The following is a 17,303-nucleotide window of genomic DNA, read 5'->3' on the forward strand; positions in this document are numbered from 1 at the left end:
CTTGAGAAGTTGGGTTGCACACAACACAAACAGCACTTTCAGGACTACAAAAAGCCAGAACTTCAACGCTTCAAACTCTCCAAAATACAGAATTTCAGTAGGCAGATATGACTACAGAACTGAGCTTACAATATCATAGGAGGAATTACTTAACCAGCAAGAACAGGGAAGACCACAGCAAAGTACTGCAGGCATTTAATAAACAACCGGGCAGCAGCTCTAGGCATTACGGCTAGCAGCAACTGGAAACGAATGCAGAGAAGAACAGGAAATAAATATTTGAACACCAATCGAAACTGACCATCAATTGGTAAAAGAGTGCCAGAAAACAATCACGAATACACATCATCAAAACAGCATCATCAGTAAACCACAGACAAAGTGACCAAGGAACAGCAGCAGCAGAGCATACTAAAAACACTGTATAAACCGAGTTCACATCAGCAAATCACCATAAAAGCACTCAGCTTCCTGCCAAAGATGCTGCACAACCTAACCCAGAGGGAAGGTGTCCTTAAATGACACTCAAACCAACCATAAAATCCAATTTGAGGATTGATTAGGAAGGATAAGGAGAAAAACGAAAAATAGAGTATCAAAACCATTTCAGATAAATCAGATTTGAAGGAGATCAATGCTCTGATACTATATTGTGAAGTTAGAGATGGAGGAGAGAAGAAGAGAAGGAGAGAAGAGAAGAGAAGAATAGAAAAAGAGAAAAAGAGAGGGAAAACTGGACGTCAGTTTCCTAGAGTCTATGTACAGCTCCAGGTCTGCCCTCTTATATATTGTTAATAATAATAAAGCCTTAAAGGACAGAAATACCCCCATTAACACAACCTAATTTTTAAAGTGACAGTCTCTTAAAACACTTTTATTTTGTCTACTCTTTAAGGTTATTAAGTGTTCTTCTCTCTTCTTAAAAAATGTATTCATTGAAATAAGATGACATGATGAAGTCTACAGTCACATTAGACTCATTTTTATCCTCATATCCATGGCCTCCATTTATCCTCTTATAATCTTTATTGTCCTTTCTATGTGTCCAATCAAATTAGCTTATATGTATATATTTTTAAGTCCCTGATATCCCTTGTATATATCCATATCTTTCCAAAATTGTCTTTTAAGATTTTTTGCTAAGTTTACTTTAGGAGCATAAGCATTAATGGAATTTATTATCCCTTGACCTAAGACCATCTTGACTTTTAAGATTATATCCCCTACTCTTTGCACATCTACAACACTATCTTTCAAGTCTTTGTCTATAATGATTCCTACCTCATTCTTATATTTTTCTTTTCTAGTGATCCCAAATCTTGATTTTTCAAATTCTCTTCCTTTCTCTCCTACCCACTTGGTTTCTTGAAAGCATTTTACATTAATTTTTATTCTAATCATTGGGTCAATTATTTCCATGCTTTTACACTTAAGGAGTTTTTAAGAGGTTAAGATAAAGAAAATTAGTAGAAAGACACTTGAGGAATCATCCTCCTAAATGCTTTTATCCGCTCTTATTGAAATATGATGCCATTAAAGTCGGGGATTTTCAGCTTATCATTTGGTGACTAGTTTTTATAAGATCTTGACTAAATTCTTATAAGCCACTTGCCGGAGTTCTAATGGATACTCTTGTTGGCCCAAGTGGCAACCCAGGAGAAGGGGGGGGGGGGGGGGGTTTAAAAATTAAATGCTTGGTTTCAAATTTAAAGAAAATAAAATAAACTCAAGAAAATACATAAATACTAAACAATTAAAATAAAGAGTGTAGAGATAAAGAAATGCAAACACTTATATAGTGGTTGGGCTACCCCCACCTATGTCCACTCTCTCCAGGCCAACCACCTTGAGGTTCCAATACTCCCTTTACTTTAACGACAACAAGGATGCCAGTTGCACCCTTGCTTTGACATGGACAAGGACACCAATTTACAAGAGGTTTGAATACAAATGGATTTTACTCGCAATAAATGATTTACTAGTTAAGGCACAAAAATTAACTCTCAAAAAATTATGCAAGAGATGGCACAAGAGTTTTTGGAGAGTTTTCTCAGGAGCTAGTTTAAGAACTAAAAGATTAAATGAGAGAGGAGAGAGTTTGGGCACTAGAAAATTCATTATAGAAAGCTTCTCTAGTGTATCTTGGGCTTTAGAGGGCGTATTTATAGAATTTGGTGTCAACTAGCTATTTTATGCCCGTTAGAGTTAGCCTGCTGCTTAGACAGGTCAATTGGGTACTAGTTGTTAGAGTAAAAAATTGACCATTAGTCTCTGAAAAGTAAGACCGGTCAACTGCTCTCTTGAGTTGGTCTTGACCGTTTGAGATTTCTACCTAGGTTGATCAACTGCCCCTTTTGGCCGGTTGACCACCCTTGGAAATAACTTTGAATAGTCTCTCGGTTTTGTGTATTTTTCAGTTTAAGTTCATTTGTGCCGTGTCCTTCATATTCTTAGCGATATACAATTTATAACTCAATACAATTTGAGAGAAATAAATACAAATGTACGAGAAATAATTCTTCTCTCAAATCTTCAACTCTGATGGCTTAAACTCGTAAACACAACTAAAACACAAAGCCACTCGTATAAAATAGTTTGTTACCATCGAAACCAGATTGATGAAACCTTGGGACTAATAACTCTTTCCCATAATTAGAGTGCTTTTATTGATGATCATCATATTTTATTTGCAGCTTTAGTGGTGAATGAGCTGGTTGAAGGCATTGTTAAAAGAAGAAAAATGGGTCTAGTTTTGAGATTAGATTTTAAAAAATGGAGGAAATGATTGGAGGGTGTCTCTCTTTTGTGTTTTTGTGAAAGGAAAGGCCAAATCATGGCTTAGAGCTTCTAGGAGTCTTTGACAGGGTGATCCTCTATCCCCTTTTCATTTACCATTGTGGTAGAAATGTCGAGTAGAATGATTAAAAGAAGTGTTGATACAGATTTGGTGGAGGGATCAAAGTGGAATATGAGGATTTGTTTGTTTCACATTTATAGTTTGCAAATGATACCATTCTCTTTCTATTGAAGGATGTGTGCAATTTCTATTATATTTTAACCATCTTGCAAGTGTTTGAAAAGGTGTTGAAATTTAGAATTAATTTTTTCAAGAGTGGTATTGTGGGAATTGGCATTGAGTCGAGTACTTTTTATTCCTTTGCTAGGATATGAAATTGTCATGTTTTGAGAAGTCCAACTACCTATTTAGGTGGTACCCACTATAGATTATTTTTTAGATCTCCTCTATGAGACCATAGGAGACTAGATGAGTGGAAAGGGGCTGTCTTTGCCTTAGGTGGTTGCATTACTCTTATCCAAGCTTGTTTCTCCTCTGTTTCATTGTATTATATGTTCCTTTTTGAACTTCTTGTCAGGGTCGTGCAGCGATTAGAGAAATTGAGGGAATTCTCGTGGTTCGGAGTTTGTGAAAGGGGTAGAGATCACCTTGTAGGGTGGACTTGGGAGACTGAGCAGATCTAGGAGGGAGATTTGGGTCTATGTAATTTGGTGTTCAAAAACATTTCCTTGATAAAGAAGTGGTTATGGCTTTTTCCTATGAACATAACTCTTAGGCATGGTTTTAAAACCCAGACCAGTGACTCCAGACCCGGTTAGGTCACCGGGTCTATTTGACCGGTCGAACTGGTAGGTTGAACCAGTGGTTGAACGGGTGATGTTATATTTTATAAAATATGATATATTATGTGTGTATGTATGTATATGTGTATGTGTATGTTTTACAAAGAGGGTTGGATGATGATTTTTACGTTAATAATAAAATAAATATTAAATAGTAGTGAGAGTGGATTAATAAATTGAATTTATTCAAAAGAGTAAAACTTTTTGATTAAATTAGTAAATATTAAATAATATTCATATAGACTTTTATTTAGTTAAAATTTATTTGTTTTGTTTGGAGTAGGAATTTTATTTAAACAAAGAATATGAAAAGAAAATAAATAGAAAACTTACTTCTATTATATTTTCTTTCTATATTAAATATCATTTAAAAATAAATATATTCTAGTACGATTAAAAAAAAATTAAAAATAAATGTTAATAATGTACAAAATCAAAATTTTGTTAATTTATTTATAACATTTTTTTTTTCCATTTTTCTATTTTAAAATTTAATTTTATTTAATTTTTTCAACTTTCAAACAATTGTTAAGGTAGAATTATATATATATATATATATATATATATATATATATATATATATATATATTACCATTAGTGTTAACACAATTCATTTGGTTCTTGTGGCAAGCGGGGCGCTTCACAGAGGGTAGGTTCTGGGTTCTAGTCCAGGAATTGCAGCAATATTTTTTTTTTAATGGAAACTAGGTCAACCCAGTTGACTCATCGAGTCTGACCGGGTTGCACTGAGTCACCTGAGTCTGACTGGGTTGATGTTCAGTAAATTGACGGTTCAAGCCCTATAGCCGGACTGTTGACTGGTTCTGGTCCAACTCGGTTGGACCGAGCTGGTCTGGTCCGGTTTTCAAAACTATGCTCTTTGACAGAAGATAATTCATGGTAAATTTGGACTTCAATAGAATGGAGGGATGCTAAAGTTGGAGCTAACATCAGTTTCTTGAGTCCATTTAAAATTTGTGTCACAGAATATTTTCTTCTCAAAATAATTGTAGAGTTGGTAATGGGACAAAATTCATTTTCGGGAGGATCATCGCATTGAGGAGCTCTTTTGGCTTGGAGGTATGCTCCATCATTTTCAGTTTTTTGCTCTTCATGATACTCCTATTTTTGCTATTATTCTCTCATGTGAGGGTAGTTAGTCTTGGAATTTTTATTTTGTATGGGACTTAAATGATGGAGATGAATGATTTTGCTTTTTTCGGTTAATATTTGTGTTTCTTTTCATAATCACTTGGGGAGTGATTGAATATTATGGTCGTATATTTTTTGGGGATTAATCTTGCTTGTCTTCCTTTTCTCATTCCATTCATGCCTCTTGAGGCTAATATATTTTTTTTCTTGATTCTTTTATTTGGATAGCTAAAATTCCTTCGAAGAGATTTTTTTTTTTTTAACGTGGACTGTGATCCTTAAGAAAATCAATGCTAATGACTTGCATAAAAAATGAAGTCCTTGGCAAATGGTTTGTTTAGGAATTTTTTTCTAGAAGATAAAACTGTGATTGTGCTCCTTTGTTTAAGAATGTTTCTCTAAAAAAATTTGCACCAACCGGTGATAATTTTGCTATCAATTCCAAGAAATTGGTTTAATGCTTCTCATTGATTGGTACGCGTGTGAATTTTCTTTGGCCACTATGTTAGTGCTCTTTATATTTGCTCTCATATTATAAAAAAGAGGAGTCAATTTCACACTCTTAACTCCTAACTAATTGGCAACTCTCAACAATTGATTAAATTTATGTGCCCTTCTGATTTTGATGGTTGTTGAAGCCCTAATTATTTCTGGGATTGTTTTATTGACATGGAGAATTATTTTAGTTGGTATAGATTGTTGACCACCAAAGCATCAATTTTGCTTAATCAATTCCTTGGCTTCACAAAGCAATATTGAGAAAAAGTTGAAAGAGACAAAATATATGTTGGAGAACCGCATGTTACCACTTGATCTCAAATGAAAAATATTTTTGGATAGAAATATGATTCTCATTCTTATTAGAGCAACCATGTAATGTTTGGCAATTTTCTTCTAGTGTCTGACTATTACCTTGAATTTAAAAGACCTGTGTAGTTGTGTCTTATTGAAGATCCTAGAGTGGTGATTATGTTCAAAAAAGGGTTTGAGATATGAAAGAAAGCAGATTATTTTGTGAAATTTAAAACATCCCACGACTCTATTGAGGCCTACCACATGGTCTTGGAAGTTGAAAAATTCTCCAGCTAGCCAGCCATGACACGACTTCTTATGTTAAAAAGAGTTTCATCAGCCTGGACCAATTTCTAAGTGGTTAGGAGGTACACAGAACCCCACCCATTATTAAAAAAACTCAAAATTGTTGAGGATAAACAATCAACTACTAGTAGTGCTCACGGAAACTATTGCAAGTCTCATGACTACATAAAAGATTTGTACATTGTTAGCACACAATTTATGATGCTTCATTGGGTCATGAACCTTCTTATTAAGAGAGGGCCTCGGACTTATCTTTTTAGTGAACTTGGAAAATGTTGATGCTTCTAGGCTAGAGATGGACTTTAACTTGTCACCATCCTTGGTTGTTGAGAGATGCCAACTACCGGTACAAATATGTTCATTAATGACTTAGTTCTTCAATCTCAATTTCCCCTCCTAAACCAAGGAATAAGCAGCAAGCAGCTGTTTTAGAGTTTGTTGAAAATTCCTTGTCATGGAAGCTGTTGCTGAGAATACCCTTGAAATAATTTCTTCTTTATCCACTAAATATGTGCCTCTGCCCCTTGCATCCTCTCCCTCCACATGTTCCTTTACCAAATCTAGGGAAACGTCTTTCATCGTTGTAGATCATGGATTGAGTGCATATCTTCTTAGATGCCAAAAGATTTGGATATCAATCAATTTCTTGTTTGGAGGATGCAATGCAGTTGGTACCACCTCTTTTTTTTAGATCAGTAAATGGTAAATATATTGATCAAATGGATATGTACAGTATACACTGGGCATACCCAGGAGAGTGGGAAACCAAGTCCCTATCTAAGATGCAAAGCATTACAATCAAAAGGCAAGCCAACATGGCTTCCTCAAACAAAAACTTTTACTAGAAACATATATCATAAGATATTCTCAAATCTACAGGCCTAGTAGAGCTCATAAATCTGAGAACAGATCATATTTGTCATGTACAATTCTATATGTTTGTGTCTGGATTATCTTCACCAAGCTATCTGGTTCTATTCCTTTGCCCTCAAACTTCTTTTTGTTTCTGAAATGCCATAGGAGGTAGACAGTAGCCGCCACACAAATCTTTTTACCATTAGAATTTATACCTTTGCCTTTTGCTTCCTTGTGTAGCCATTTCAGAGCTGCTTTTAATGTAGTCATATTCCTTGTTATCCCCTGCCAAGATCTGATTGAGTCCCACACTTGTTTGGTTATCCTGTGTTTAAAGAATAGGTGGTCTAAAGTTTCAATTTCAGCACTGCAGAAAACACAGTTTTTATCTATTCCATCCCCTTCCAGTTTATCAAGAGTGAACAGCTTCCCTTTTATACCCAACCACAGTGTAAATGCATGTTTAGGTAAACTCCCGCACTTCCAAATCTCCTTATGCCTCACAACTCTGCTACCTTTATTTCTCCAGAAATTGTAGATATCTGAGGAGGAGATATGTCCCTCAACTACTCATTGGTTAATCACCCTCACTGCTACATCTTGACCCCCACAAACTTGTAAGAGCTGGTTTTTAATGTCAGCGATCTTTTTAAACAGAGGAGAGTCATCTTGTTTTGAAACCACATCCCAAATGCTAGCATCCTTCAAATAGAATTGATTTACCCATTTAGACCAAAGGGAATCCATTTTCTCATGAATATTCCACAAGGCCCTTGATAATAAAGCCTTATTCCAGATTTTTAAATCAAACACCCCAAGCCCTCCTCCTGTTTTTGGTAAACATATCTCCTTCCAAGCCACAAGTGGTTTTTTCCTACCTCCCCACAAAAATTTTCTACATAGTTTCACTACCTGCTCCAACACTGAGATAGGAATAGGGAAAATAGTGAGCCAAAAACATTCAACTCCTTGAATTACAGAATTTATCAGCTCCAACTTACCAGCATTTGAGAATTTACTGTATGTTGAACTTTGATACAATTTATAGTTGGTTGCTATTGTGCTAATTTAGAACTTGAGGTTGGGTTTCCTCCAACAGGGGTAGTTTGATGGAGGACCACCAAAGGAGAATTTTAGGTGCTTTTATTGTAGCTATAGATTTAGAAATTAGGATTATTATTTTTGTTTAAAAATTTTGGCTATCCTAGAAGTTTAAAGCCCCTGTTTGGACCTACTTAAAAAATAAGTACTTATTACAAAAAGTACTTATAAATAAGTACTTATTAAATTTGGCTTGCACTTGGATAGCACTGATTGCAAAAAATTCTTTTTCAAAACTACTTTTTTGGAGCAAAAATAAGTAGCTTTTGAGAAGTAATCAGGGACTACTTCTGGCTACTTCTAGTAACCACTATTCATAGGCAGTGAAAAACTTGTAAATTTAAATGATTTATGGGCCATTTTATTAATTAAAAATTAATGAAAAATCATAAGAATAAAAATTATTGAATTAATTGTATTATAAATATAAATTAATAATATTATTAGTTTTATTTAGAAAATAATAATCATACATTGTTTTATTTAACAGAAAATTTTAAAAATGTCAATTAAAAATGTTAAAACATAAATTTTGATTAATTTTTTAACTAGATAATCTTTAAATGTTAATTAAAGATATTAATGATAAAATTTTAATTTAAAAGTTAATTAATTTTTTATTAAACAATATTAAAATTTTAATTAAAAATGTTAATTAATTTGTTAATTGGACAATATAGAAAAGTCAACTAAAATATGTTTATTAGCGTACATATTAATTCATTTTTTAATTATTAAAACATTAAAATGGTAATCAAAAATATTAATTAGAAAAGTTTAATTATTTTTTTTAAATTAGACGATATTTAAAATGTTTATTAAATGTCTTAATAAAATTTTTTTATTAATTTTTAATTAAATAATATTATAATTTTCATTAAAAATGTCAATTAACTTAAATTTAACTTTAAAAATATTAGTTAGAAAATTTTAATTATAAAATATTTGAAATTTTTGTTAAAAATGTTTATTAATTTTAAAATTCTGTAATATTAAAATTTTGCATTAAAAATTTTAATTAACTTAAATATTAAATAATTTTTAATTGAAAATACTAAAAATTCTAACTACAAACATCAATTAGAAAATATTAATATAAACTGTTAACGTAATTTAATAATTAAAAAGTATTTAAAATGTTTGTAAAATAGTTAATTAAAAACGTTAATTAATTGATGTTTCTTATTTTCTCCCACTCCCACTCTGTCCAACATCCCTTTCTTATTTTTCTCCTCTCTTCTTTCCTCCACTTGTGTTCTTTCTTTTTTCCCCCTATTTCTCGTTCTCATTTCTTCTATTTCTTTCCCTTCCTTCTCTTGATCCAAATAATGCAGTGTCTTTTAAGAATAAACCTTAGCATGTGTGTCCCAGTGGAGGGTCTGTCTTGGCTCATAATTGTTATCCTGCTCCTCTTGCTGTTGTGTAGCTCCCCAAATTCACACCTAGTCCATTCTTTTATTATTATTATTATTATTATTATTATTATTATTCAATTTATTGTTACTATAAAATTTCTTTTGCTCATTTTCAATTATGAAAATTTGTTTTTAAATATGTGATTGTTAATATACCATCTTAATGAAATCGGGGAAAAAAATCTTGTAGTTTGTGTTTGGGTTGAATATAAGTACTTATGATGCAACTTTATCTAATTTGGCTAAACTTATTCTTTTTAGGGATATTTGTCTTATGAGATAGGGAAATTTTTATCTTCAAAATGTTTTACACACACTATTATTACTATACAAAACATAAAATAATTTAGGGGAAAATACACTTAGACCTCCTAAACTATACCATCCATTACAAATGCCTCCCTAAACTTCTAACAGTGACATTAATACCCCCTAAACTATATTTATTTATGCAAAAGATCCCTTCCTTTAATAAATGGTAGTTAAATTTAATGGATTAGTGTAATATACATGGCACAACAATGATTAATACTTGTTTTAGACAAAATTGCCTTTATAAACTTAAGAAATATTATCATTAATAAATTTTCCTAAGGTTTGTGTCACTGTCTGTTCTCAGGTAGTTTAACAAATGGCTCATTTTCAATGACTGTAGTTTTGTAAATCCATATTGGGGAAATAATGTTGATTACTAACATTTTAAAAAATATAACAAATAGGAGTGAAGGAAATTAGTCAATTAAAATTGTACTTGTACCTTCTTATTTTGAGGAGTATAGGAATTAAGTGAAGGCGTCACCATCCCATGGATTAGTTAGGCCTCAAAATGAACCTGGTGATACCATTGATTATGAAAAATCACTACACAAAATACCTATCTTAATGTTGTGACCTTATGAAAATTTAGACTTATATGTAGTGCATATAAATGATAATGGGAATATTGCAACAAAATTTTCATTCTTGTATTAAACTTCATTTTATAATGAATTCAAAATCACTTATTTTATATTCAACAGTGTTTTAAAAGGCTCAATCAAGGCTCGCCTCAAGGCAGGGCATACATAAAACGCTTTGAGGCTCAATCTAAAATACCAAATTCCAAAAAGGCTAACGCATTACATGCTGAGGCTTACACATTTATACAAAAAGCACGCCTTTTGCGCCTTTTTAGTTAAGGCTTACGCATTTTGGGTGTGTGATTCTCAAGTTAGAATTGGTTAGAAAATTTTAACTACATATTTGTACAAAAGTAATGTCATAATATGAGTTTATTTCAAAAACTCTTGAACCTCACCTTTCCAAAATAACTGGACTTGTATCTTAAGTCATGAAAATAGTTTGAGCTTGGTAATGGTATAGCTATCTTTTGTCATGATTTATGTCATGTATTCAAATTAGCAATTTTTGAATGGCCAATAAGTATTTTGCGAAGTACATCTAGTTTTTCTTTTTTACGTTATATTTGTGATTTTAAAAATTTTTACTTTATTTTAAATATATATAATTTATTTAACAAATTTTATCTTAAAAAACAAATTCTCAAAAGGCTTACGCGCCAACGCCTTAAGGCTTACGCCTTGCCTTTTGAGGGTTAAAACGCCTCGTCTTATGCCTACGCCTTTTAAAACATTGATATTCAATAAACTAATAAAATATACTAGAACTATAAGGATAGTTTTCTTAACTGAACCCTAGCCCTTGCTCACATCCTTTGTACCTCCCGCCCAGTTCCAGCCTTCATTGCTGGATATCATATACTAGAAAGAGAAGACAAGTACAAATGACTTCTGAAGCAGTGAAATAATTGGCAATGGGTCTCTCTGTCTCTTGCAAAACAACTGTCTCACCCTCACTCAAAATCGATGATGGCTGTGCGAACAGTACATCTTAAGGTGCTCAGTGCAAATTGAAGGTAAATCTTCTGATCCAAGTTTAGAGGAGGTGGAGACCCCTTTATTGTGCATGTTTATGTTCATCTCTCGAAATAGGTTGGTTAAACTCTTGGAGGAGGTAGCTTCTTTGGTTGCCGATGGATTATCAACCTTTGTTCAGCTGGGAAGGGGATCCAGAAATATTCATAAGGGAAGTCTTCTATGCTGGATGGTGATTAGGTGGACAATGGTGGGGAAGTTTTTGGAGCTAGGGTTGGGGGAGAAAGGGAAAAGCTTTTCAGTTTTTATTCCTGGAGATGGATGGTGAAGATTCATGAATGAGTTCTGTGAGTTCGCAAAGGAGTTTTGCCTTGATCTTAAAGAAGCAGGGGCAGCAAGCTCTTCAGTTCCCAGGTCGTGGAGTAAGATAGTGCTGGAAGGGAAATTAGGTGAAGGCGATGTAAGTTGTATGGAATCAAAACATTTCTGTCTTTGGTGTTGGGGAGATTTGAGATTAAAGGAATCTGGAGTGACAGTTCCAGATAACATAACAAGTCGTCTGGAGGAGAACATCCATAAGGTTGAAGTGCCTAGTGCTCTGGTGGTCACTGCGAGTGTCTCAGAGGAGGCTAGGGTTGCTATCGGAGAAGTCGAGGCCATGAAAACTGGGCGGGAGGGCTGGTTCTTGTCTTGGATTTGGGCCAGGTATGTGAGAAAGGGGTGCTTTCTTTTTTGACATATTTGGGTCGTTTAGTAGAACAGGCCCAAGGTCTAAATATTAATTCTTTGGGCCTTTCCATGGGTTCAAAAGAGGTTCATCCTCCACTGGGGTTTTCTCGGTTGGGTCTTGCTTCTAAGAAGGCCCATTGTGAGGGTATGGGCGACCAGGCCCCTCCCATATCCGATCCCACTAGTGAACAGGTCCATTCCCTTGGCCGAAATTCACAGAAGCCAGAAAAGGGGGACGAGGGTATTCAGACAGTTGTTAATGAAGTCCAAGTCCTCTCTTCAGTTATACAAGACAAACATAGAGCTGATAAACATTCAGTGTGTTATCAGGATGACTTTAGCTTGGTTTCAAAAACAGTTCAGGAAGAAAATGATGATATTAACAAAAGCGTCAGATCGGTTGTTGATTTTGGTTTTGCAGAAGGGTTAGAGGCTGGTGTATCCAGGAATAATAGAAAACAAGAAGCTGGTTTGGGTACAAAATCTGATGTCTCAGGCTTTAACTGTGAAAAATCGAAGGGCCCAAAGGTGTATGCTTGTTGGAAGGCTGCTCAGATGGGTGCAGAAATGAGGAATTTATTTGAGGTGAAGAGAGAGCATTCTGGTGAGATAAGGCCAAAGTTTTTAAGGAGGGATTCTGCTGGTGAATTGAGTATCGTGGAAGATGCACTTGCTAAGATGAAGGATTTAGGAAGTAACGGAGTTAGCAGAGGAATGAGGAAAAATGGGGAGATTTTTCAGATAATGACAGTGATGACATAACTGAGTTTGAGTGTGATGGGGGTTCGCTGTTGGATGAGACCCGGGAACGATATGGATATGTTTTTCAATACTGTGATGATTTTGGGGACCTTTCATATGTTCTTCCAGCACTGTTGGAAGGACTGGAGGGGGTTTCTATTTTTGATAAAAAAGGGTTGGATAGAAAAATGCAGTGCAATGATGGTATTTTACCTACACTAAAGGAGGTGATTTCTAGAAAGGGTTTAGAAGCCCAAGAGATATTGGGTAATTTGGATTTGAAAATGAGTGATGCTGGAGGAACAGAAGTGCGTTTTGTTTTGGGCGCTCTCTCTCTCTCTCTCCCCAACGTAGAGGGTGCATACTGTTTGGTGTCTGAGAATTTAGGGGGGCAAAAACAATTCAATTTTTTTAAGCATCATATTTAAGCCCTAAAAATAGAAATCTTTATAGAGACTATTCTAGTTTGCAACTTTATAGGGACAAGACGTAAGCCAGCCAAATTTAGCACTGCATATCTGAAATTTTACTATTATTATTTTTTGAAAGCACATGAATAATAAATTCAGAGATTCAAATGAAAAAGCATTTGAAAGTTTTGGATATTATAGTTTTCATCTTTTCAATTTTAGCAATATTTTTTTCAGTAGCATTTTATCAGGTCTTAAATTAGTAGATTCTAGGATTTTGTCTTTTAGGAAAGTAATGTCTTAATGTTATCAGGTTTCCTCGTATTTATAACCTTTCCCAAGAATGTTAGCTCTTTAATTATATATAGATATATATATATTATATTTTTGTATATTGTATATGATTATAGAAATTTAGGAATTAAAGGAATTAATTAGTAAAGGAAATGAAATCCTTTTCAATCTGCTTAAGAAATCCTAATCTTGTTGCACTGGATTCCCTAAAGAAGGCACGATTCCAAAACAAGCAAAATTTGGTTTGCAAATCAAATGACTTTGGGAGATGTTCTACCTACCGTTGTAGCCTAATGCTTATTGGAAGCCTCCAAATTGGCCAAAGGAAAAAAATCACTAGAAATTATAAAATGCAGTTGAGAATAGGCGTAAGGGATTAAAATTTTTAGGAACAAATAATTAGAGGGAAATATCACTTTAAAGAGATCATTTATAGGATTAGACTAAATCTAAGATTTGAATCAGTTTAGCTTAAATAAAAAAGTTTGTACTTGAATTCAATGGTAGCTATTGAAATTTGTGAATAAAGCAAGGTAGAAAATTAAGGCTTTTGATAAAAAGTGTATCATAAGTCCATAATTCTTGATTACGGCAATTTAAATATTTATTTTTAATTTAAGAAATGCCTCAATCATATTTTTCTTACCATGACTTTCTCCAAGCTTAAAAGCGTTAGAAATTCATGTGCAACAGTGCATGTCATATTTTTTGAGTCGAATACATGATAATTTAAACTTTTTTGAACCTTTATTAATTAAATAATAAAAAAAGATAAATAGTCTGATGGGGTTAAGTTCAAAGGGTGCTAGCAAATCTGAAGTGTTTGGTGAATTACGATGGGAAGGGATTGGAAAAAGGGGTTTCCTTGGTTAATTGCTCTTCTTCTTCTTTTTTTTGTTTTTTTGTTTTACTTTTTATTCTTCTTTGCTTTCTCTGTTGTTTTTTTTTTTTTTTTTCTTTTTCAGTTAGACTTCTTGTCCCCTTAATTTGTAACTTCTCTCTCTTAACCTAATGTACCTTCTTTTATTATCAATAAAATAAAATAAAATATACTGGATTTAAAAAAGGCGTGAACATCATGGAAACTTAGATCATATTCCCAAGGCTATTGTTTCAATAGCAAGGTCCTGGTGAGTTTGGTTATGAGGTGTCATGATACCAAGGAAGTGAGTACACTTGAGCCAACAAAGAAAAGGTACTGCATTTGCTTAGTTATTGGGGCCAGGGGGCGGTGGCCAAGATTGAAATAAAACTTTACTTTCTATTTGCATAGGAAAATTAATTAAATATAGAAGGGTATTAAAGTCTTCTAATTATCTTAGTAAACAGATATTTAACCTTCTTTAATCTATTACCCTTATTTAATAGTTTAGGGGGTGCAAGTGATGCTTTTAGATGTTTGGGGGTGCATTGATGATGGATCCATACTTTAAGGGGTGTAAGTGTGTTTTCCCCTATGATTTAAATGCAATTTTATCTAATTTTGATTGCAGCCAAATAGATTTTCAAATCTTCTAAGATAAACTGACTCAGAGGCCTGTCATTCATGCACATTACTTACACACTTGTGTAGGAATACATATTTTTTGGTGGCTGATACTGTCTGCCTTATACTTCTTATTTTGTAAGGTGCATGTTGTTGGGACACTACCTTAGAGGTTTTGAGTATCGAATGGAACTCATGGAACTTCTATCTATCCCGAGCAGTGCAGAAAATGATGCCTATAGTGGTGAGCAGGGTGCTTGAAACTAACTGCTGTTTTAATTCCTCATGGTTACTGCCTGAGATCTGCGTTCATTTGTATATAGCCAAATTGTCTTCCAGTATGATATGGCTGTAAGTAAGACTTGAGGGAGTGCATCTGTATCTCTAATTGAGGACATGTCTGAATATTTTTTATTCCTTCTTCTTCTTGTTCTTCTAATTTTTTAAGAGATGATTTTACGGCAAAGTTATATTAACAAAGTTTGTATACTTTCCCCAGAGGTGCTTGTTCATTTGTTATGATGGTTGATTTGTAAAACACTATAGCAATTTAGGATTCAGCTGGCTAATGGTGGCTGTCAATCTGGAGAATTTTGATTTTATTTTATTTTACCAAAATACTACAAAAAGAATGTTCAAGTTATTGTAGTTATGAAATTACTTACGATTATGTTTTATGAAAATTTTTATAATGAACTCAACATTTCTAAATTTGATTAACTAGTTTATTCTGGCATGAATTTGAATTTAGAAATTTTAATTTGAATACTAAACAAAAAATTGAATATTGAAGATTTGATTGCCTAGTTGAATTCATTCCTGAAATTGAATAATCTTTTAGTGCAAAATTCGTATCGCTAAAATTTTTATGGTATTTGGTTAATAGATTTTACTCTTGGCGATGTATTTAGTGTCGTGGGCAGTCAAAGCAAGATTACTTGTGTATTGAAAAAAAAAATTAGAAAGATGCAATGAGAGTGAGAATATAGGTTGAATTTGTGAGCTACTAGAAGTTTTATGGGTTTATGAACAAAAGATTGGGAATGACAATAGTTTGTGAGCTTGTACATCAGCGAGAGGGAAAGAGTAAAATGCGAAGGAATTGCAACATGTCTGTTCCGTATACATACATAACCTTTACTTGTGTGCTTGTGAATCTGTATGTGTTTACATAATGTTTTGTTGTTGTGGTTGCTTGAGGTGTTGTAGTATTGATTTTGTTGAATCCTTCACCCTAATATTGATCAAGAAATGCACGATGTATACAAGCATGAAACTAGCTAGCATCTTGCTTTGTGTGCACTTTGTTTTATTTTGTGAGTGTATGAATGTGAGGGGTCTGTTGTGGCGATACAAATGCAACAGTATGATTCAAAATTTTGGGGAAAAACTTGTTTTGATATAAAGTTTGGTTTTATGATTTTGTTACTAAAATTTAGTTGTGTAATTTATCGTACATGTAATAGACTGTAATAGCTTGATTTTAATTACAGGATTTATTTTCTAACTGTTATAGCTGATAATCATATTTATTCCACAATTGCTTCCCTGCATGCATAGCAGATGCTATTCTCCCTTCATCTCTATGTGATAACTCTTTTTTTGTTTATTTTCCTTGTCGTAGTCGGTATTGCTTCTGTTTTTATTTATTTATTTATTTAGGCGCTGGCTAATGTTAGTTTAGAGTGTGTAACTCAGCCCCTTTCCCCCAAGAATAAATGCGTCGCCTAGTTTTCGCTAACATGTGGATTCTGTATTTGGATTTTAATTCAAGGAAGCCTTTTGTTCGATTAAGTGCATGTAGCTGTTTGATGGTTTTAAGCTAGGAGTAGTTGGAAATGCAGTTAACTTCAAAGTTTTCTAAGCAGACTTGATGTTTGGTCCATGGTATTTGGCGGGTGCCCTCTTAGTTGGATTTTAAACTTCTTTGCATTCACCAATTAAGTATTATTGAGGTTCATTTATACTGCTCAGCCTCTATAAATTTTGTTGAAGAGATTCTTCATAAGCCGCACCAATCTATTATCTTTGATTATGGGGATTATTCAATGTGATCTCTTGGTATTGTTACATATGCACTTGTGAATAAATATAAGAATAAACATATATGCTTTCACAATTATTAATAATTTTTTGTTATCTTTTAGGAAGTAAATTAACAAGTGCAAGACGCATAATGATTTGGAGTAATGGTGTGATCATGGAGTATCCAATTCTATGAGCCATAGAATGGTGTGGAAACAATTGGAGCATGTTAATTGTATATAGACATAAATGCATAAAATTTGTGGTGCATTATCTAAACAAATAAAAAGCATAGACATAGTATTGACACCAGTTAGTGTATTCATGGCCTACCCAACTAGTTGAGTAGTCAAATTTAACATTACTGGAGAGTGACCAGAAAAATATTGCGGTATTTAGTACTTACATAGTTGAATAAATGAAAATTAAGTGATTATGAAGCAATTGGTTAAATGGGAACCCTCTTACAAAGGGATTAGCTAGA

At 33.5% G+C, this 17,303-nt stretch overlaps 1 protein-coding gene across 1 annotated transcript in view; it reads left to right on the forward strand.

The window, feature by feature from the left end:
* Positions 1 to 15,292, forward strand: part of LOC131154970 (uncharacterized) — a 57,527-nt gene extending 42,235 nt beyond the window's left edge. The window contains exon 6 of the mRNA XM_058107831.1: positions 14,938 to 15,292. Coding sequence (XP_057963814.1) covers positions 14,938 to 15,055 — 118 coding nt within the window. The 3' untranslated portion in view covers positions 15,056 to 15,292. The remainder of the gene's footprint in view (positions 1 to 14,937) is intronic.
* Positions 15,293 to 17,303: the final 2,011 nt, after the last annotated feature.

Source organism: Malania oleifera, chromosome 5 (assembly GCF_029873635.1).
Source record: "Malania oleifera isolate guangnan ecotype guangnan chromosome 5, ASM2987363v1, whole genome shotgun sequence".
NCBI lineage: Eukaryota > Viridiplantae > Streptophyta > Magnoliopsida > Santalales > Ximeniaceae > Malania > Malania oleifera.